Here is a 24,029-nt window from a genome sequence, read left to right as displayed (position 1 = left end):
GGACTAGGCCTTTGAGGGAATATCCTCACCTGCCCCCTTCTCTGTTCCTTCTTTTGGAAAATTAAAAAAACACGAGCGTGGAGGATTTCCAGCCCCCCCGCTCCCTTCCCTTTAAGTCGCCTTCTACGACACGCAGGAAATACATGGGAAGTATTCTTTCTCCCCTATCCCCAGGGAATATATATATATATATATATATATATATATATATATATATATATATATATATATATATATATATATATATATTTTCTTTTTTCTTTCAAACTATTCGCTCTCTCCCGCGTTAGCGAGGTAGCGTTGAGAACAGAGGACTGGGCCTTTGAAGGAATATCCTCACCTGGCCTCCTTCTCTGTTCCTTCTTTTGGAAAATAAAAAAAAAAAAAAAAAACGAGAGGGGACGATTTCCAGCCACCCGCTTCCTTCCCTTTTAGTCGCCTTCTATGACACGTAGGGAATACTTAAAGATACAACATATAAAAACAGAGAGCATCAAAACATCACCATATCAAACACTAAACATTTGACAGGTTTTCTCATAAGGACCTCACCATAATATATAAATACATACATTTAAAACTACCAAAAGCATGAATATATATTCACTTTCCCTTTCACACTTGATTGCTGCTATTTGCATCAGCAAGGTAGCGCCAGAAACAGACGAAGAAAGGCCACATTCTCTCACATCCATTCTCAAGCTGTCATGTGTAAGCACCAAAATCACAGCTCCCTATCCACATCCAGGCCCCACTGACCTTTCCATGGTTTACCTGGGGATAGGGGATAAAGAATACTGCCCACATGTCCCCTCCATGTTATAAAAGGTGACTAAAAGGGGAGGAACTGGGGGACTGGAAATCTTCCCCTTCTGTATTACTTTCCAAAATAAGGAACAGAGCAAGGAATATATATATATATACATATATATACATACACATACTCATGGTGAGGTGCCTGAGGATTGGCGGAATGCGTGCATAGTGCCATTGTACAAAGGCAAAGGGGATAAGAGTGAGTGCTCAAATTACAGAGGTATAAGTTTGTTGAGTATTCCTGGTAAATTATATGGGAGGGTATTGATTGAGAGGGTGAAGGCAGGTACAGAGCATCAGATTGGGGAAGAGCAGTGTGGTTTCAGAAGTGGTAGAGGATGTGTGGATCAGGTGTTTGCTTTGAAGAATGTATGTGAGAAATACTTAGAAAAGCAAATGGATTTGTATGTAGCATTTATGGATCTGGAGAAGGCATATGATAGAGGTGATAGAGATGCTCTGTGGAAGGTATTAAGAATATATGGTGTGGGAGGCAAGTTGTTAGAAGCAGTGAAAAGTTTTTATCGAGGATGTAAGGCATGTGTACGTGTAGGAAGAGAGGAAAGTGATTGGTTCTCAGTGAATGTAGGTTAGCGGCAGGGGTGTGTGATGTCTCCATGGTTGTTTAATTTGTTTATGGATGGGGTTGTTAGGGAGGTAAATGCAAGAGTCTTGGAAAGAGGGGCAAGTATGAAGTCTGTTGGGGATGAGAGAGCTTGGGAAGTGAGTCAGTTGTTGTTCGCTGATGATACAGCGCTGGTGGCGGATTCATGTGAGAAACTGCAGAAGCTGGTGACTGAGTTTGGTAAAGTGTGTGGAAGAAGAAAGTTAAGAGTAAATGTGAATAAGAGCAAGGTTATAAGGTACAGTAGGGTTGAGGGTCAAGTCAATTGGGAGGTGAGTTTGAATGGAGAAAAACTGGAGGAAGTGAAGTGTTTTAGATATCTGGGAGTGGATCTGTCAGCGGATGGAACCATGAAAGCGGAAGTGGATCATAGGGTGGGGGAGGGGGCGAAAATTTTGGGAGCCTTGAAAAATGTGTGGAAGTCGAGAACATTATCTCGGAAAGCAAAAATGGGTATGTTTGAAGGAATAGTGGTTCCAACAATGTTGTATGGTTGCGAGGCGTGGGCTATGGATAGAGTTGTGCGCAGGAGGATGGATGTGCTGGAAATGAGATGTTTGAGGACAATGTGTGGTGTGAGGTGGTTTGATCGAGTAAGTAACGTAAGGGTAAGAGAGATGTGTGGAAATAAAAAGAGCGTGGTTGAGAGAGCAGAAGAGGGTGTTTTGAAATGGTTTGGGCACATGGAGAGAATGAGTGAGGAAAGATTGACCAAGAGGATATATGTGTCGGAGGTGGAGGGAACGAGGAGAAGAGGGAGACCAAATTGGAGGTGGAAAGATGGAGTGAAAAGGATTTTGTGTGATCGGGGCCTGAACATGCAGGAGGGTGAAAGGAGGGCAAGGAATAGAGTGAATTGGAGCGATGTGGTATACAGGGGTTGACGTGCTGTCAGTGGATTGAATCAAGGCATGTGAAGCGTCCGGGGTAAACCATGGAAAGCTGTGTAGGTATGTATATTTGCGTGTGTGGACGTGTGTATGTACATGTGTATGGGGGGGGGGGTTGGGCCATTTCTTTCGTCTGTTTCCTTGCGCTACCTCGCAACCGCGGGAGACAGCGACGAGGTATAAAAAAAAAAAACATATATATATATATATATATATATTCCCTGGGGATAGGGGAGAAAGAATACTTCCCATGTATTCCCTGCGTGTCATAGAAGGCGACTAAAAGGGAAGGGAGTGGGGGGCTGGAAATCCTCCCCTCTCGTTTTTTTTTTAATTTTCCAAAAGAAGGAACAGAGAAGAGGGCCAGGTGAGGATATTCCCTCAAAGGCCAAGTCCTCTGTTCTTAACGCTACCTCGCTATCGCGGGAAATGGCAAATAGTATGGAAAAAAAAAAATATATATATATATATATATATATATATCTTTTTTTTTTGTCGCTGTCTCCCGCGTTTGCGAGGTAGCGCAAGGAAACAGACGAAAGAAATGGCCCAACCCACCCCCATACACATGTATATACATACACGTCCACACACGCAAATATACATACCTACACAGCTTTCCATGCTTTACCCCAGACGCTTCACATGCCCTAATTCAATCCACTGACAGCACGTCAACCCCGGTATACCACATCGATCCAATTCATTCTATTCCTTGCCCTCCTTTCACCCTCCTGCATGTTCAGGCCCCGATCACACAAAAACTTTTTCACTCCATCTTTCCACCTCCAATTTGGTCTCCCACTTTTCCTTGTTCCCTCCATCTCCGACACATATATCCTCTTGGTCAATCTTTCCTCACTCATGCTCTCCATGTGCCTAAACCATTTCAAAACGCCCTCTTCTGCTCTCTCAACCACGCTCTTTTTATTTCCACACATCTCTCTTACCCTTACATTACTTACTCGATCAAACCACCTCACACCACACACTGTCCTCAAACATCTCATTTCCAGCACATCCATCCTCCTGCGCACAACTCTATCCATAGCCCACGCCTCGCAACCATACAAAATTGTTGGAACCACTATTCATTCAAACATACCCATTTTTGCTTTCCGAGATAATGTTCTCGACTTCCACATATTCTTCAAGGCTCCCAGGATTTTTGCCCCCTCCCCAGCCCTATGATCCACTTCCGCTTCCATGGTTCTATCCGCTGCCAGATCCACTCCCAGATTTCTAAAACACTTTACTTCCTCCAGTTTTTCTCCATTCAAACTTACCTCCCAATTGACTTGACCCTCAACCCTACTGTACCTAATAACCTTGCTCTTATTCACATTTACTCTTAACTTTCTTCTTTCACACACTTTACCAAACTCAGTCACCAGCTTCTGCAGTTTCTCACATGAATCAGCCACCAGTGCTGTATCATCAGCGAACAACAACTGACTCACTTCCCAAGCTCTCTCATCCACAACAGACTTAATACTTACCCCTCTTTCCAAAACTCTTGCATTCACCTCCCTAACAACCCCATCCATAAACAAATTAAACAACCATGGAGACATCACACATCCCTGCCGCAAACCTACATTCACTGAGAACCAATCACTTTCCTCTCTTCCTACACATACATATGCCTTACATCCTCGATAAAAACTTTTCACTGCTTCTAACAACCTGCCTCCCACACCATATATTCTTAATACCTTCCACAGAGCATCTCTATCAACTCTATCATATGCCTTCTCCAGATCCATAAATGCTACATACAAATCCATTTGCATTTCTAAGTATTTCTCACATACATTCTTCAAAGCAAACACCTGATCCACACATCCTCTACCACTTCTGAAACCACACTGCTCTTCCCCAATCTGATGCTCTGTACATGCCTTCACCCTCTCAATCAATACCCTCCCATATAATTTCCAAGGAATACTCAACAAACTTATACCTCTGTAATTTGAGCACTCACTCTTATCCCCTTTCCCTTTGTACAATGGCACTATGCACGCATTCCGCCAATCCTCAGGCACCTCACCATGAGTCATACATACATTAAATAACCTTACCAACCAGTCAACAATACAGTCAACCCCTTTTTTAATAGATTCCACTACAATACCATCCAAACCTGCTGCCTTGCCGGCTTTCATCTTCCGCAAAGCTTTTACTACCTCTTCTCTGTTTACCAAATCATTTTCCCTAACCCTCTCACTTTGCACACCACCTCGAAAAAAACACCCTATATCTGCCACTCTATCATCAAACACATTCAACAAACCTTCAAAATACTCAATCCATCTCCTTCTCACATCACCACTACTTGTTATCACCTCCCCATTTGTGCCCTTCACTGAAGTTCCCATTTGCTCCCTTGTCTTATGCACTTTATTTACCTCCTTCCAGAACATCTTTTTATTCTCCCTAAAATTTAATGATACTCTCTCACCCCAACTCTCATTTGCCCTCTTTTTCACCTCTTGCACCTTTCACTTGACCTCCTGTCTCTTTCTTTTATACATCTCCCACTCAATTGCATTTTTTCCCTGCAAAAATCATCCAAATGCCTCTCTCTTCTCTTTCACTAATAATCTTACTTTTTCATCCCACCACTCACTACCCTTTCTAATCAACCCACCTCCCACTCTTCTCATGCCACAAGCATCTTTTGCGCAATCCATCACTGATTCCCTAAATACATCCCATTCCTCCCCCACTCCCCTTACTTCCATATATATATATATATATATATCTTCTTTTTCTTTCAAACTATTCGCCATTTCCCGCATTAGCGAGGTAGCGTTAAGAACAGAGGACTGGGCCTTGAGGGAATACCCTCACCTGGCCCAATTCTCTGTTCCTTCTTTTGGTATTGCAGTGGAATTTATTAAAAAAGGGGGTGACTGTATTGTTGACTGGTTGGTAAGGTTATTTAATGTATGTATGACTCATGGTGAGGTGCCTGAGGATTGGCAGAATGCGTGCATAGTGCCATTGTACAAAGGCAAAGGGGATAAGAGTGAGTGCTCAAATTACAGAGGTATAAGTTTGTTGAGTATTCCTGGTAAATTATATGGGAGGATATTGATTGAGAGGGTGAAGGCATGTACAGAGCATCAGATTGGGGAAGAGCAGTGTGGTTTCAGAAGTGGTAGAGGATGTGTGGATCAGGTGTTTGCTTTGAAGAATGTATGTGAGAAATACTTAGAAAAGCAAATGGATTTGTATGTAGCATTTATGGATCTGGAGAAGGCATATGATAGAGTTGATAGAGATGCTCTGTGGAAGGTATTAAGAATATATGGTGTGGGAGGAAAGTTGTTAGAAGCAGTGAAAAGTTTTTATCGAGGATGTAAGGCATGTGTACGTGTAGGAAGAGAGGAAAGTGATTGGTTCTCAGTGAATGTAGGTTTGCGGCAGGGGTGTGTGATGTCTCCATGGTTGTTTAATTTGTTTATGGATGGGGTTGTTAGGGAGGTGAATGCAAGAGTTTTGGAAAGAGGGGCAAGTATGAAGTCTGTTGGGGATGAGAGAGCTTGGGAAGTGAGTCAGTTGTTGTTCGCTGATGATACAGCGCTGGTGGCTGATTCATGTGAGGAAACTGCAGAAGCTGGTGACTGAGTTTGGTAAAGTGTGTGAAAGAAGAAAGTTAAGAGTAAATGTGAATAAGAGCAAGGTTATTGGGTACAGTAGGGTTGAGGGTCAAGTCAATTGGGAGGTGAGTTTGAATGGAGAAAAACTGGAGGAAGTGAAGTGTTTTAGATATCTGAGAGTGGATCTGGCAGCGGATGGAACCATGGAAGCGGAAGTGGATCATAGGGTGGGGGAGGGGGCGAAAATTCTGGGAGCCTTGAAGAATGTGTGGAAGTCGAGAACATTATCTCAGAAAGCAAAAATGGGTATGTTTGAAGGAATAGTGGTTCCAACAATGTTGTATGGTTGCGAGGCGTGGGCTATGGATAGAGTTGTGCGCAGGAGGATGGATGTGCTGGAAATGAGATGTTTGAGGACAATGTGTGGTGTGAGGTGGTTTGATCGAGTAAGTAACGTAAGGGTAAGAGAGATGTGTGGAAATAAAAAGAGAGTGGTTGAGAGAGCAGAAGAGGGTGTTTTGAAATGGTTCGGGCACATGGAGAGAATGAGTAAGGAAAGATTGACCAAGAGAATATATGTCGGAGGTGGAGGGAACGAGAAGAGGGAGACCAAATTGGAGGTGGAAAGATGGAGTGAAAAAGATTTTGTGTGATCGGGGCCTGAGCATGCAGGAGGGTGAAAGGAGGGCAAGGAATATTGTGAATTGGAGCGATGTGGTATACCGGGGTTGACGTGCTGTCAGTGGATTGAATCAAGGCATGTGAAGCGTCTGGGGTAAACCATGGAAAGCTGTGTAGGTATGTATATTTGCGTGTGTGGACGTATGTATATACATGTGTATGGGGGTGGGGTGGGCCATTTCTTTCGTCTGTTTCCTTGCGCTACCTCGCAAACGCGGGAGACAGCGACAAAGCAAAAAAATATATATATATATATATATATATATATATATATATATATATATATATATATATATATATATATATAAAGGGGATAAGAGTGAGTGCTCAAATTACAGAGGCATAAGTTTGTTGAGTATTCCTGGTAAATTATATGGGAGGGTATTGATTGAGAGGGTGAAGGCATGTACAGAGCATCAGATTGGGGAAGAGCAGTGTGGTTTCAGAAGTGGTAGAGGATGTGTGGATCAGGTGTTTGCTTTGAAGAATGTATGTGAGAAATACTTAGAAAAGCAAATGGATTTGTATGTAGCATTTATGGATCTGGAGAAGGCATATGATAGAGTTGATAGAGATGCTCTGTGGAAGGTATTAAGAATATATGGTGTAGGAGGCAAGTTGTTAGAAGCAGTGAAAAGTTTTTATCGAGGATGTAAGGCATGTGTATGCGTAGGAAGAGAGGAAAGTGATTGGTTCTCAGTGAATGTAGGTTTGCGGCAGGGTGTGTGATGTCTCCATGGTCGTTTAATTTGTTTATGAATGGGGTTGTTAGGGAGGTAAATGCAAGAGTTTTGGAAAGAGGGGCAAGTATGAAGTCTGTTGGGGATGAGAGAGCTTGGGAAGTGAGTCAGTTGTTGTTCGCTGATGATACAGCACTGGTGGCTGATTCATGTGAGAAACTGCAGAAGCTGGTGACTGAGTTTGGTAAAGTGTGTGCAAGAAGAAAGTTAAGAGTAAATGTGAATAAGAGCAAGGTTATTAGGTACAGTAGGGTTGAGGGTCAAGTCAATTGGGAGGTAAGTTTGAATGGAGAAAAACTGGAAGTAAAGTGTTTTAGATATCTGGGAGTGGACCTGGCAGCGGATGGAACCATGGAAGCGGAAGTGGATCATAGGGTGGGGGAGGGGGCGAAAATTCTGGGAGCCTTGAAGAATGTGTGGAAGTCGAGAACATTATCTCGGAAAGCAAAAATGGGTATGTTTGAAGGAATAGTGGTTCCAACAATGTTGTATGGTTGCGAGGCGTGGGCTATGGATAGAGTTGTGCACAGGAGGATGGATGTGCTGGAAATGAGATGCTTGAGGACAATGTGTGGTGTGAGGTGGTTTGATCGAGTAAGTAACGTAAGGGTAAGAGAGATGTGTGGAAATAAAAAGAGCGTGGTTGAGAGAGCAGAAGAGGGTGTTTTGAAATGGTTTGGGCACATGGAGAGAATGAGTGAGGAAAGATTGACCAAGAGGATATATGTGTCGGAGGTGGAGGGAACGAGGAGAAGTGGGAGACCAAATTGGAGGTGGAAAGATGGAGTGAAAAAGATTTTGTGTGATCGGGGCCTGAACATGCAGGAGGATGAAAGGAGGGCAAGGAATAGAGTGAATTGGATCAACGTGGTATACCGGGGTTGACGGGCTGTCAGTGGATTGAATCAGGGCATGTGAAGCGTCTGGGGTAAACCTTGGAAAGTTGTGTGGGGCCTGGATGTGGAAAGGGAGCTGTGGTTTCGGGCATTATTGCATGACAGCTGGAGACTGAGTGTGAGGGAATGGGGCCTTTGTTGTCTTTTCCTGGCACTGCCTCGCGCACATGAGGGGGGAGGGGGATGTTATTCTGTCTGTGGCGGGGTGGAGATGGGGGTGAGTAGGGGCAGACAGTGTGAACTGAGTGCATGTGTGTATATGTGTGTGTCTGTGTGTGTATATATGTGTGTATGTTGGGATGTGTGGGTGTGTATGTTTGCGTGTGTGGATGTGTGTGTGCGTGTGCATGTGTGTGGGGGTGGGTTGGGCCATTTCTTTCGTCTGTTTCCTGGTGCTACCTCGCAGGCGCGGGAGACAGCGACAAAGCAAAATAATAATAATAATAATAATAATAATATAAATATATATGATATTATTTATTTATTTGGCTTTGTTGCTGTCTCCCGCGTTAGCGAGGTAGGGCAAGGAAACAGACGAAAGAATGGCCCAACCCACTCACATACACATGTATATACATACACGTCCACACACATAAATGTACATACTTATACATCTCAACATATACATATATATACACACACACAGACATATACATATATACACATGTACCTAATTCATACTGTCTGCCTTTATTCATTTCCCATCGCCACCTCGCCACATGTGTAATAACAACCCCCTCCTCCTTCATGTGTGCAAGGTAGCGCTGGGAAAAGACAACAGAGGCCCCATTCGTTCACACTCAGTCTCTAGCTGTCATGTAATAATGCAACGATACCACAGCTCCCTTTCCACATCCAGGACCCACACAACTTTCCATGGTTTACCCCAGACGCTTCACATGCCCTGGTTCAATCCATTAACAGCATGTCGGCCCCAGGTATACCACATCGTTCCAATTCACTCTATTCCTTGCACACCTTTCACCCTCCTGCATGTTCACGCCCCGATCACTCAAAATCTTTTTCACTCCATCTTTCCACCTCCAATTTGATCTCCCACTTCTCCTCATTCCCTCCACCTCTGACACATATATCCTCTTGGTCAATCTTTCCTCACTCACTCTCTCCATGTGACCGAACCAATTCAAAACATCCTCTTCTGCTCTCTCAACCTCACTCTTTTTATTACCACACATCTCTCTTACCCTTACATTACTTACTCGATCAAACCACCTCACACCACATATTGTCCTCAAACATCTCATTTCCAGCACATCCACCCTCCTGCGCACAACTCTATCTATAGCCCACGCCTCGCAACCATACAACATTGTTGGAACCACTATTCCTTCAAACATACCCATTTTTCTTTCCAAGATAATGTTCTCGATTTCCACACACTCTTCAACGCTCCCAGAATTTTCGCCACCTCCCCTACCCTATGATTCTCTTCCGCTTCCATGGTTCCATTCGCTGCTAGATCCACTTCCAGATATCTAAAACACTTCACTTCCTCCAGTTTTTCTCCATTCAAACTTACCTCCCAAATGACTTAACCCTCAACCCTGCTGTACCTAATGACCTTGCTCTTATTCACATTTACTCTTAACTTATTTCTTTCTCACACTTTACCAAACTCAATCACCAGCTTCTGCAGTTTCTCACATGAATCAACCATCAGTGCTGTATCATCAGCAAACAACAACTGACTTACTTCCCAAGCTCTCTCATCTCATCCACAAAAGACTGCATACTTGCCCCTCTTTCCAAAACTCTTGCATTCACCTCCCTAACAACCCCATCCATAAATAAATTAAACAACCATGGAGACATCACACACCCCTGCTGCAAACCTACATTCACTAAGAACTAACCAATCACTTTCCTCTCTTCCTACACATACACATGCCTTACATCCTCGATAAAAACTATTCACTGCTTCCAACAACTTGCCTTCCACACCATATATTCTTAATACCTTCCACAGAGCATCTCTATCAGCTCTATCATGTGCCTTCTCCAGATCCATAAATGCTACATACAAATCCATTTGCTTTTCTAAATATTTCTCACATACATTCTTCAAAGCAAACACCTGATCCACACATCCTCTACCACTTCTGAAACCACACTGCTCTTCCCCAATCTGATGCTCTGTACATGCCTTCATCCTCTCAATCAATACCTTACCATATAATTTACCAGGAATACTCAACAAACTTATACCTCTGTAATTTGAGCACTAACCTTTGTCCCCTTTGCCTTTGTACAATGGCACTATGCAAGCATTCTGCCACTCCTCAAGCACCTCACCATGAGTCATACATACATTAAACAACCTTACCAACCAGTGAACAATAGTAACCCCCCTTTTTTATAAATTCCACTGCAATACCATCCAACCCCGCTGCCTTTCCGGCTTTCATCTTCCGCAAAGCTTTTACCACCTCTTCTCTCTTTACCAAATCATTTTCCCTAACCCTCTCACTTTGCACACCAACTCAACCAAAACACCCTATATCTGCCACTCTATCATCAAACACATTCAACAAACCTTCAAAATACTCACTCCATCTCATTCTCACATCACCACTACTTGTTACCACCTCCCCATTAGCCCCCTTCACTGAAGTTCCCATTTGTTCCCTTGTCTTACGCACTTTATTTACCTCCTTCTAAAACATCTTTTTATTCTCCCTACAATTTAATGATACTCTCTCACCCCAACTCTCATTTGCCCTCTTTTTCACCTCTTGCACCTTTCTCTTGACCTCCTGCCTCTTACTTTTACACATCTCCCACTCATTTGCATTATTTTCCTGCAAAAATCGTCCAAATGCCTCTCTCTTCTCTTTCACTAATAATCTTACTTCTTCATCCCACCATTCACCACCCTTTCTAATCTGCCCACCTACCACGCTTCTCATGCCAAAAGCATCTTTTGTGCAAGCCATCACTGCTTCCCTAAATACATCCCATTCCTCCCCCACTCCCCTTACCTCCTTTCTTCTCACCTTTTTCCATTCTGTACTCAGTCTCTCCTGGTACTTCCTCACACAAATCTCCTTCCCATGCTCACTTACTCTCACCACTCTCTTCACCCCAACATTCTCTCTTCTTTTCTGAAAGCCTCTACAAATCTTCACCTTCGCCTCCACAAGATAATGATCAGACATCCCTACAGTTGCACCTCTCAGCACATTTACATCCAAAAAGTCTCTCTTTCGTGCGCCTATCAATTAACACGTAATCCAATAACGCTCTCTGGCCATCACTCCTACTTACATACATATATTTATGTATAACTCTCTTTTTAAACCAGGTATTCCCAATCACCAGTCCTTTTTCAGCACATAAATCTACAAGCTCTTCACCATTTCCATTTACAACACTGAACACCCCATGTATACCAATTATTCCCTCAACTGCCACATTACTCACCTTTGCATTCAAATCACCCATCACTGTAACCCGGTCTCGTGCATCAAAACCACTAACACATTCATTCAGCTGCTCCCAAAACACTTGCCTCTCATGATCTTTCTTCTCATGCCCAGGTGCATATGCACCAACAATCACCCATCTCTCTCCATCCACTTTCAGTTTTACCCATATCAATCTAGAGTTTACTTTCTTACACTCTATCACATACTCCCACAACTCCTGTTTCAGGAGTACTGCTACTCCTTCCCTTGCTCTTGTCCTCTCACTAACCCCTGACTTTACTCCCAAGACATTCCCAAACCACTCTTCCCCTTTACCCTCGAGCTTCGTTTCACTCAGAGCCAAAACATCCAGGTTCCTTTCCTCAAACAGACTACCTATCTCTCCTTTTTTCTCATCTTGGTTACATCCACACACATTTAGACACCCCAATCTGAGCCTTCAAGGAGGATGAGAACTCTCCACGTGACTCCTTCTTCTGTTTCCCCTTTTAGAAAGTTAAAATACAAGGAAGGGAGGGTTTCTAGTCCCCCGCTCCCGTCCCCTTTAGTCGCCTTCTATATATATATAGATACAAAGATATACATACCTGCACATAATTCATACTTGCTGCCTTTATTCATTCCCGTCACCACCCCGCCACACATGAAATGACAACACACTCCCCCCGCATGTGCGCGAGGTAGCACTAAGAAAAGACAACAAAGAACACATTCGTCCACACTCAGTCTCTAGCTGTCATGTATAATGCACCAAACCCCAGCTCCCTTTCCATATCCAGGCCCCACGAAACTTTCCATGGTTTACCCCAGATGCTTCACATGCCCTGGTTCAATCAATTGATGGCACGTCGATCCTGGTATACCACATCGTTCCAATTCACTCTATTCCTTGCACACCCTTCACCCTCCTGCATGTTCAGGCCCCAATCACTCAAAATCTTTTTCACTCCATCCTTCCACCTCCAATTTGGTCTCCTACTTCTCGTTCCCACCACCTCTGATATGTATATCCTCTTTGTCAATCTTTCCTCATTCATTCTCTCCATGTGACCACACCCTTAAAACACCCTCTTCTGCTCTCTCAACCACACTTTTTGTTACCAAACATCTCTCTTACCCTTGCATTTCTTACTCGATCAAACCCCCTTACACCACACATTGTCCTCAAACATCTCATTTCCAGCACATCCACCCTCTTCCGCACAACTCTATCTACAGCCCCTGCCTCGCAGCCACATAACATTGTAGGAACCACTATACCTTCAAACATACCCATTTTTGCTTTCCAAGATAATGTTCTTGCGTTCCACACATTTTTCAAAGCCCCCAGAACTTTCACCCCCTCCACTACCCTGTGACTCACTTCTGCTTCCATGGTTCCATCTGCTGCCAAATCCACTCCCAGATATCTAAAACACTTCATTTTTTCCAGTTTTTCTCCAATCAAACTTACCTCCCAATTGACTTGTCCCTCAACCCTACTGTACCTAATAACCTTGCTCTTATTCACATTTACTCTCAGCTTTCGTCTTTCACACACTTTACCAAACTCAGTCACAAGTTTCTGCAGTTTCTCACACGAATCAGCCACCAGCGCTGTATCATCAGCGAACAACAACTGACTCACTTCCCAAGCCCCCTCTTCCATAACAGACTGGATACTTACCCCTCTTTCCAAAACTCTTGCATTCACCTCCCTAACAACCCCATCCATAAACAAATTAAACAACCATGGAGACATCATGCACACCTGCCACAAACTGACATTCACTGAGAACCAATCACTTTCCTCTCTTCCTACTCCTACACATGCCTTACATCCTCGATAAAAACTTTCACTGCTTCTAGCAGCTTGCCTCCCACACCATATATTCTTAATACCTTCCACAGAGCATCTCTATCAACTCTATCATATGCCTTCTCCAGATCCATAAATGCTACATACAAATCCATTTGCTTTTCTGAGTATTTTTCACATACATTCTTCAAAGCAAACACCTGATCCACACATCCTCTACCACTTCTGAAACCACAATGCCCTTCCCCAATCTGATGCTCTGTACATGCCTTCACCCTCTGAGTCAATACCCTCCCATATGATTTACCAGAAATACTCAACAAACTTATACCTCTGTAATTTGAGTACTCACCTTTATCCTCTTTGCCTTTGTACTATGGCACTATGCATGCATTCCGCCAATCCTCAGGTACTTCACCATAAACCATACATACATTGAACATCCTTACCAACCAGTCAACAACACAGTCACCCCCTCTTTTAACAAATTCCACTACAATACCATCCAAATCTGCTGCCTTGCCGGCTTTCATCTTTCGCAAAGCTTTTACTACCTCTTCTCTGTTTATCAAATTATTGTCCCTAACCCTCTCACTTCTCACACCACCTTGACGAAAACACCCTATATCTGCCACTCTGTCATCTAACACATTCAACAAACCTTCAAAATACTCACTCCAGCTCCTTCTCTCATCACCACTACTTGTAATTACCTCCCCATTAGCCCCCTTCACCGATGTTCCCATTTGTTCTCTTGTCTTATGCACTTTATTTACCTCCTTCCAAAATATCTTTTTATTCTCCCAAAATTTAATGATACTCTCTCACCCCCGACTCTTATTTGCCCTCTTTTTCACCTATTGCACCCTTCTCTGGACCTCCTGCCTCTTTCTTTTATACATCTCCCAATCATTTGCACTATTTCCCTGCAAAAATCACCCAAATGCCTCTCTCTTCTCTTTTACTAATAATCTTACTTCATCCCACCACTCACTACCCTTTCTAATCTGTCCATCTCCCTATCTTCTCATGCCACAAGCATCTTTTGTGCAAGCCATCACTGCTTTCCTAAATACATCCCATTCCTCCCCTACTCCCCTTATGTCCTTTGCTCTCACCTTTTTCCATTCTGCACTCAGTCTCTCCTGGTACTTCCTTACACAAGTCTCCTTCCCAAGCTCACTTACTCTCACCACTCTCTTCACCCCAACATTCTTTTCTGAAAACCTCTACAAATCTTCACCTTCGCCTCGACAAGATAATGATCAGACATCCCTCCAGTTGCACCTCTCAGCACATTAACATCCAAAAGTCTCTCTTTCACGTGCCTATCAATTATACATATTCATATTTGCTTGCCTTCATCCATTCCTGGTGCCATCCCACCCCACAGGAAACAGCATTGCCACCCCCTGCATAAGTGAGGTAGTACCAGGAAAATAGACAAAAAAAGGCCACATTCATTCACACTCAGTCTCTAGCTGCCACGAGTAATGCACTGGATCCACATCCAGGCTCCACAGACCTTTCCATGGTTTACCCCAGACATTTCAAATGGTCTAGTTCAGTCCAATAACAGCACGTCGACCCCGGTATACCACATCATTCCAATTCACTCTATTCCCTCCACACCTCTCACCCTCCTGCATGTTCAGGCCCTGATCGCTCAAAATCTTTTTCACTCCATCCTTCCACCTCCAATTTGGTCTACTGCTTCTCCTTGTTCCCCCACCTCTGACACATTTATCCTCTTTGTTAACCTTTACCCACTCATTCTCTCCAAATATCCAAACCATTTCAACACAACTTCTTCCACTCTTTTCATTCCCCTACATCCCTCTTACCCATTCATTACTTAATCAAACCACCTCACACCACATATTTTCCTCAAACATTTAATTTCCAACACATCCAACCTCCACCGTATAACCCAATCTATAGCCCATGCCTTGCAATCAAATAATATTGTTGGAACTACTATTCCTTCAAACATAACCATTCCTGCTCTTTGCTCTCCAAAATAACATTCTCTCTATCCACATTCTTCATCAAGCCCAGAACCTTCACCCCCTCCCCCACCCTACAACTCACTTCCACTTTCATGATTTCATTTGCTGCTTAGTCCACTCCCAGATATCTAAAACACCTCACTTCCTTCAATTATTTTCCATTCAAACTTACATCCCTACTAACAGTACAATCTGTGTTACCTAAAATGCTTGGGGATCAGCCAATATGGATAACACAAATTCTGGTTATTCAAGTTGTTTAATATATGAAATAAATGAGGCTTTTTCCTGTCTCTCCCTTTATGCGGGGGTTATGTTCTGCGGAAACCTTACAAAAACATATATTGCATTAAGCAAACCAATAAAAGTACAGAGAAAAATGGGATGTTTGCCACGTTATGTAACTTTTGACATCAATAAACTTATTGGGCCATCCTTTACTTGTTTGAAATGGCTCTGGTTCAGCTACTTTGGCTTTGATACACAAACACTTATAAATCTTCAGAGCTTTACACCTGAGCTGAAGGTTACTAAGGCTGCTTTTCTTCTTTGTCTAGTGCAGTATGTATACCGAGAGCATTTTCTCTATCTTCTCCATAAGTGGACTTCTAACCCTTGTAATTACCTTGGCAAAGTGTGGAGTACAGCGGATCATTGCACTTCAACTTTTCTTTGTGTTATTGATTGCAAACTCACCATGGCTGTAAGCACACCCAGTACTGACACTCCCTCACCAGCAGTAGAGTATCATAAGATTTCAAGTTCCATTTCTAAGGTTAGACAGGTTCTCTTCTGCTTAACTGCTGGTATTGGGATAGGAGATGATGTTGGACATTTGGATGTCATTAACAAAAACAAACACAATGGATTACTGGAAAATCAAATTAGTAAATATGCCCAAACTACACATGTAGCACACAACTATGGAGACTGTGAGAATGATGAGCTAGCAAGAACATGGCATGCTCCACCCATGACCCACTCTCACTCCACACGCTTACCCTCAAATAAGTTTTGGCATGTTCTACCTTGCAGATGCTTCCTCACTATCATCAGTGCCTTGTGAAATTTCTAGCATTTATTCTAAGGTCAGAGAGGTTCTCTTCCATATAACTATTTGTTCTGGAGTAGATGTTGCTGGGTACTTCACAACACAACCACAACTGATTGTAGGCAAATAATTTTTTTTCTCTTTTCATACTTGATCGCTGCTTCTCACATCAGCAAGGCAGCACCAGGAAATAGACGAAGAAAGATACATCCACTCACATACACACATAAAGATACATATACACACATACACATACATATACATATATATACATACATGCTAATGATAGTCTGAACATTCGCATTCACATACATTCAAATATTTTTTCAATATTTATGTTCGTATTTGCATTTGCATGTTGTCATGCGATTATTTTGCAAATATTAATAATGTAACTTTATCCATAAAGTTTAAAGAAAATCAAATAAGTCAAAAGCATGAGCTGAACAGGTGTTCTAGGCTTGTTCTGCCAACCAAGCAGCTGTGCCAAGCTAGTTATAGGGCTGCTTGCTGTATCATGTCCCTCAAAGCAGTGTTGCTAGATTCCCGGAAAAGTCTAGATTTCTCCATATTTTTTTGCCCGATGGCAGATTTTCAGAATTTTTCATTAAAAAGTGGGTAATCTATAGATTCTTAGCTCAAAACTGGAAAAAAGTACTCTAGATTTAAAGAATTTCTGAGAGAGAGAGAGAGAGAGAGAGAGAGAGAGAGAGAGAGAGAGAGAGAGAGAGAGAGAGAGAGAGAGAGAGAGAGAGAGAGAGGACAGAGAGAGAAAGAGACAGAGAGAGAGACAGAGAGAGACAGAGAGAGAGACAGAGAGACAGACAGATAGAGAGAGAGAGAGAGAGAGAGAGAGAGAGAGAGACGCCTGTCTGATATGAACTGTTCTGGGTCCATTCGAGGTTTGTCCAAGACATGCCTGATATCCCTGGGACTACCACTGCTACTTCAATGAGTGAGTTCAGTCACTGAGTTACTTCCGACTGCACCGATCCTGTGAAGTGTGTGTTGCACACGTGTGTCCAGTGTTGCTGTGTCTCATACTCTCCTGGTCATTGATATTGATACAATTATAGAGCAGCTATTACAGAGTCTGACTGAGAAGTAAGGAAGTTAGCAATAGTAACATTACAATGCTGTCAAGTGAGGTGTGCCAGTACTTTGAAAATTTGTCCAAAGATATTGCAAAGTGTAAACTGTGTAAGCAAAACCATTCCACAAAGGAAGAACAAAATCCAGTCTCAGAAATCATCCGAGCAGTAAACATCCAGAAACTTATAAAGCTATAGTGAGCAAAAAGGATGAGATTAAGAAAAGCAAGAAGAGAAAAACATCCATGCTGTTGGTGACAATAAAACAGCAAACTTTAGAAAGCTGCTCTGAGAAGAAAAGAGTAAGGGATTCTAAGAACCCAAAAACACAAGGTACAGATCATCATGCTGCTGAGATGATAGTCATGGACAATTCACCATTTTCACATATAGAAGTCATTGGTTTCATACGTTTAATGCACTATATCCACTATATCCACTGAGACATCGCAAGTACTATGGTGACCTCATTTGTGAGGATATATATAATCTTGATGAAAATTAAGTTTATGATTCCATCAAAACATTGATAGAGTCTACCAAATTAACATTCACAACTAAGTGGTTAGATACTGAATCCGGTGTTTGTCTTTTCTCATTGACAAGTCATCGCAGTGACATGGAGTTTAAAGATCAAAATTACATGTTATGTGTACAGCCACTCTCTGAACGCTACACCGGAGAATGTTTGAGTGAACTATTCAACTCATTGCTTGAAAAATAGAGCATTTCCTCAAACAATGTTCACTGTGTCATGAGGGATACTGGTGCTAATATCAAAAAAGTACTATTCTTTCTGCTATCAACAACAAAATTTCACTTCCCATCAACTGCATCTCATGGTCAAGCATGGCAAATCTTCACAAAAACCAGTTACAGACCTCTTTAAATGAAGGTCTATAGCAACTCACTTCAATCACTCAGCTCAGAATAAATGCTCCTCAGTTATCAGTGATACACTCAGTGGAACAGCATACTGCAGATGACAGTTAGAATAAAGAACTTATGTAGTCACTTTGCTTGTATATGAGATAAAACTCTAAAATCACATCAATTACTGCTGAAGATGAGTCCCTTCTGACAAACTGTATCACTGTTCTCCAGCCATTTCAGGATATTATCAAGAAAATCAGCAGCACCTCATCATCAGTATTTGACATAATACCTCTTGCAACCTCACTAAAAATGGTGATCAAGTCACTCACCCTGCCATGAAGAACTTGAGAGAAAAAGTAATGAAAGAATCGTTGAAGAGCTTTGATACACTAGAAAGTAATGATACATACACAGTGGCCACATTTTTGGACCCAAGATGTGAGGCAAAATTTTTTAAGCCCAATTTGTTAGAGACAGAGTGAAGAACAGCATCGTCTGTTTCCTTGAAGAACAATGGTTGAGTGCTCAAGAAGAAATAAAACAAAAAACTATCAGATGCATCTCGGGTTTCTAAAGATTTCTATTTCTAAAGATCTTGCTTCAATGCTTAATGCAATCCTTTCATCGAGCAATGATGATAAGGATGATAACCAGCTTTCACAGCAGAGTCAGCAGATGTCAAAAAACATCAAGAAATACCCTTGACTTGGCGGAGAATGCATAAAGAAACGTATCCTATTCTCTCTCACTTAGCCCGGACATTTTTGGCTTGCCCTCCATCAAGTGCTGCCAGCGAACAACTCTTCAGTAGGGCCAGTCTGATATATGATGAAAAGAAGAACAGGCTTTCTGTTGAGAGATCTGAGAAGCTAATATTTCTTAAATATATCCTCCCAATAATCAAATTCAACTACTAATAGTAAGTCCTTATGTAAATATATTTTTCACTTGTTAATGATATCATTCCAGCTACAAAGTATAAATATAAACTATAGTCAAAATTTCATAGCACTATTCATTTTTTATTATACTTAATTGCCGTCTCCCACACTAGCGAGGTAGCGCAAGGATACAGACGAAAGAATGGCCCAACCCACCCACAAACACACGTATATACATAAATTGCCCACACACGCACATATACATACTCATACATTTCGTTCATTCAATTTTCTATGGCTGAAACTCTTATAATTCAAACTAATTTGTACAAAAAAAATATGAATAACTCATGTTTTTGTCATCAAACAGAATATTCCCATTTGCATTCATATTTGCATTCACAAATGCTGAAAAACATACATTCAGACCAACACATACACATATACATACATATATAAACATGTACATATTCATACCTGCTCGCCATCACCCAGTTCCTATGCCACCCTGCCCCAAGGGAAACAGCACAAATGCAAGATGGAAAAGAGAAAAGACAACATATACATTCTCTTCTTTCCCCCCCACACCCGGTCGTCGCCCAAAGTCAACGAGGTAGCTCCAATACCATGGTTTACCACAGACATTTCACAGGCCCTGGTTCAATCCACAGAGGCACAATGACCCCAGTATACCACATTGTTCCAATTCAATCTACTCCGTGCATGACTCTCACCCTCCTGCATGCTCTGGCCCCAATCACTCAAAATCTTTTTCATTCCATCACTCCATTTCCAATTTGATTTCCTGGTTCTCCTTGTTCCCTCAACTTCTGACACATATATCCTCTTTGTCAACCTTTCCTCACTTATTCTCTCCGTATGTCCAAACCATTTGAACACACCCTCTTCTGCTCTCTCTCAACCACAATTTTTATTTTCACACATCTCTCTTACTCTTACATTACTTACTAGATCAAACTACCTCATACCACATGTTGTCCTCAAATATTTTATTTCCAAAACATCCACCCTCCTCCGCACAACCCTATCTACAACCCATTCCTCACAACCAGATAATATTGTTGCTACTACTACTCCTTCCACATATTCTTCATCGCTCCCAGAACCTTCACACTCTCCCCCATCCTGTGACTCACTTCCATGGTTCCATTTGCTGCCACATCCACTCCCAGATACCTAAAACACTTCACTTCCTCCAATCTAACAAATTTAACAACCATGGTGACATCACACACCCCTGCCACATACCAACCTTCATTGGGGACCATTCACTCTCTTCTCTTCCTACTCATACACATGCCTTTCATCCTTGATAAAAGTAAATATCACAAAACAGACACATCCTTAAACAACATCAAAAAGGTATCAATCCATAACAGGGTGGGAAAAGATTGCACAAAAAAAAAGTAGGTTGGAGAAAACACCAAGTCTACATGTGATCTAGGGAATTCTCAGCTGCTGAGCAGATCTATCACCTGGAGGAAGTGAAATGGTGATGTTATCACTACGGCAGACTCTGATTGACTGAACACTTGTCTGCAACAACTGAGCTGCCATTATCACAGGTTTTTGAATTATAACAGAGGGGAATGCTAGTGCTAGCCCAATAGCAAAATAGGGTTCTAACTTCCTAAAATATCCAAGATTTTTTTGTGGGACAAATCAGGAGATGAAAAAAAAATCTAAAACATATATTCATCCTAATCAGAGTATGCATTACCAGTTTGTTTATCCTTAATCCAAGGAACACAAATGTGACAGAGAAGGTTCAACGAATTGCAACAGAAATTGTCCTTAAAAAATAAGGAAGCTGAATTACAGTGAGAGATATGTGACTAAACAACTTTAAAAGAGGACACAGCAAGATACTAAGTACACAACAGATAGAAGTTATATCAGGAAATAATTATAAAGAAACAGAATAGGTGGCTGAATACAGTAAGTTAATTGATGGAACTATTACACAGCAATAAACATGCTTTCATATTTCATTATTGTAAACTTCAATTCTTCTTATGCACATATCTGCTATTACTTCTCATTATAACTTTAATCAAAGTACTAAGGGCCTACAGTTCCAAATGTGTTTTATCTGACTATAACTACAACAGCCTTGAAACTACTTAAATCTCCAATTCTAATTTTACTTTACTTCAAGAATCTAAATATTTATTCCCACAATACTTTCATTTTCATAATATTTAAAAACATTTGAAATTAGATGTTACCTAATAAGGGAGTAACACAGGAGATCAACTCTCTAGATTGTCTTTCAGATTCTTCCATGCATGAAGTTTCATCCTCATCTTCAGTAACACATCTTCTATTATCTTCCGCATATTTGGTAGTGACCTCTATTATGGTCGGTAGGAGATGCTTCCGTATCCATAACTTACCCAACCAACACGCCAAGACAACAATGCTGGTCATCAAATTAAATAAATGAGAGGTATCGGAGGTACCTGCAAAAGACATATGATGATGTACTTTTACAGAATGGGTTATTAAGGATTCCAATAAAAAAGTCTATCAAGTAATCATTTTCTCTAATCAAATTATATAATCATCCTTATAGAGTATTCATTATATATAATACATCAATCAAGATGGTTGGGAGATTATACACAAGAAAATGGAACAAAGAGAATTCATAGGGCAAGAGTGATAAAAAAAAAAAAATTAAGTCATCTGCTGATTACTTATAAAACTGGGAACCTACAGGATTCACAACTGATCACATTCAGCAAAAATCAAATTTAATATCTTTAGGAGAAAAAGCAGTTTTGCCCCAAAAGTATTTACTTATCAAAGTTGCAGAAAGTACATCACATATACTACAAAAACAAATAAATATCCCCTATACCTGTACTGTAATAAGGACCACAATGTGTTTACCAAGGAAAAAAAATTATGAAAAATGTAATATCTCAGATAAGAAAAACTCTTTACCTATCAAAATAGGTTTTAAGATTCCTGATAATAAAAGTTCTTCTCAGATTCTTTGGTAATAACCATGATTCATTTTATTTGCAGAAGCCATATGGAGCAAAAGAGAGAGAACAATACCATGAATAAATAGGATGGAGAGCACTAACAAGTAAATCCCAAAAGGTTTTCATAAATAATCCACTAACATTGGTTGCAATAACACAAGTATCTCAAGAGGTCTGTCTAATGTATCTGCATACAGCTTCACCTTAAGTGCTGAAGATGTGTGCAGATACATCTGACAGCCCTCTTGAAATGCTGTTCAAGATGTCACTGAGGAAGAGTAAAGTGCCAAGGGAGTGGAACAGGGGCAAATGACATACCCAGCAAGAGGAAAGGAGACTTGGAAGAGGTGTTGAACTGCAAACCAGTTTCTTTGACTAGTGACATTTGTGAGGTACTGGAAGAGTTAGTTAGAAAGCAAGTGGATGACCTTCTACAAAGGAAAAATTACCTACGTAAGAAGAACCAGTTTCAGGGAAAGATCATATGTAACAAACCTCTTTGAGAGAGTGAGCTCTGTCTTAGACATAAGGGAAGACTAGGTAAATTGCCTGTATCTAGACTGCCAGAAAGCATTAGATACAGTACCACATGGGGGTAATTAAAAAGGGAGGAATACAAGGAAGACTCCTGCAGTGGATAGATTATCTTAGTTTCTTGAAAGGAACAAAGGAGGCATGTCAGAGGAGCCTTCCACAAATGGTTCAAGATCACCACTGGAGTTTGTCAGTCCCAACTGCCTTCAACTACAGTGGGTCTTGACTTTTTAACACACTAGCCATAGCTTATGTCCTGATATAACTGTTTCAGTTGATATACTAGACTATATAGATGCCGCTACCTCTATGTAGATGCTGCAACCTTTCAGTAAAAGTCGAGTGACATCTCTAAACACCAAACCCAAATCTATACTTATCACATTTCAATAAATAAATAGGTCAGGATCACTAATACACTTGAAACAATCAACAAAACAATGTATTGCAAATAATAAAATACAAATAATCATCTGAATACAAGATGGATGCTATGGTGGACTAGCCACTGAAATAATCATTCTAATTAACTCTGGAATTTACATCTACTCATAAACTGCTCTATTTCCTTCTATGAATAATGACTATACTCTTATACTTCAACATAACAAGTAATCAAGGGCAGATGACAATAATAAGGGCAAATATAATGGGTATGTTTGAAGGAATAGTGGTTTCAACAATGTTATATGGTTGCAAGGCATGGGCTATAGATAGGGTTGTTCGGAGGAGGGTGGATGTGTTGGAAATGAGATGTTTGATGTCAAGTAAGGATGCAGAACTAGAGCCACCCTAGATGTGAAAGCAGTATTCCATACAAGGACAGATCAATCCTTTGTATAGATGGAGCAACTGACCAGAAGAAAGAAATTTCAAATTTAAACAGAACTCCCTTTCTTATAGGCATACTTAGCTATTTCCCTAATGTTAGCTTTCCAAGATAGAGTGGATGTTATAGTAATACCAAGTACGTTAAATGAGTCACGAGGTGGAATCAAAGAACTGTCAAAGGAGAGAGGAAAGTTCTGAGGAATTTTTGACAAAGTGGCAATAACTGAATCTTGGATACATTAAAC

General features: G+C 41.2%; 1 protein-coding gene across 2 annotated transcripts in view; it reads right to left on the bottom strand.

Annotated features, from left to right (window-relative positions):
• LOC139763141 (uncharacterized) overlaps nucleotides 1-24,029 on the bottom strand; it is a 486,471-nt gene that overhangs the window by 60,871 nt on the left and 401,571 nt on the right. For both annotated transcript variants that reach the window (XM_071688843.1, XM_071688844.1), the window contains exon 12: nucleotides 21,655-21,888. In XM_071688843.1, coding sequence (XP_071544944.1) covers nucleotides 21,655-21,888 — 234 coding nt within the window. The remainder of the gene's footprint in view (nucleotides 1-21,654; nucleotides 21,889-24,029) is intronic.

Source organism: Panulirus ornatus, chromosome 46, assembly GCF_036320965.1.
Source record: "Panulirus ornatus isolate Po-2019 chromosome 46, ASM3632096v1, whole genome shotgun sequence".
Lineage (NCBI taxonomy): Eukaryota > Metazoa > Arthropoda > Malacostraca > Decapoda > Palinuridae > Panulirus > Panulirus ornatus.
This window is presented reverse-complemented; position numbering and strand designations above follow the sequence as displayed.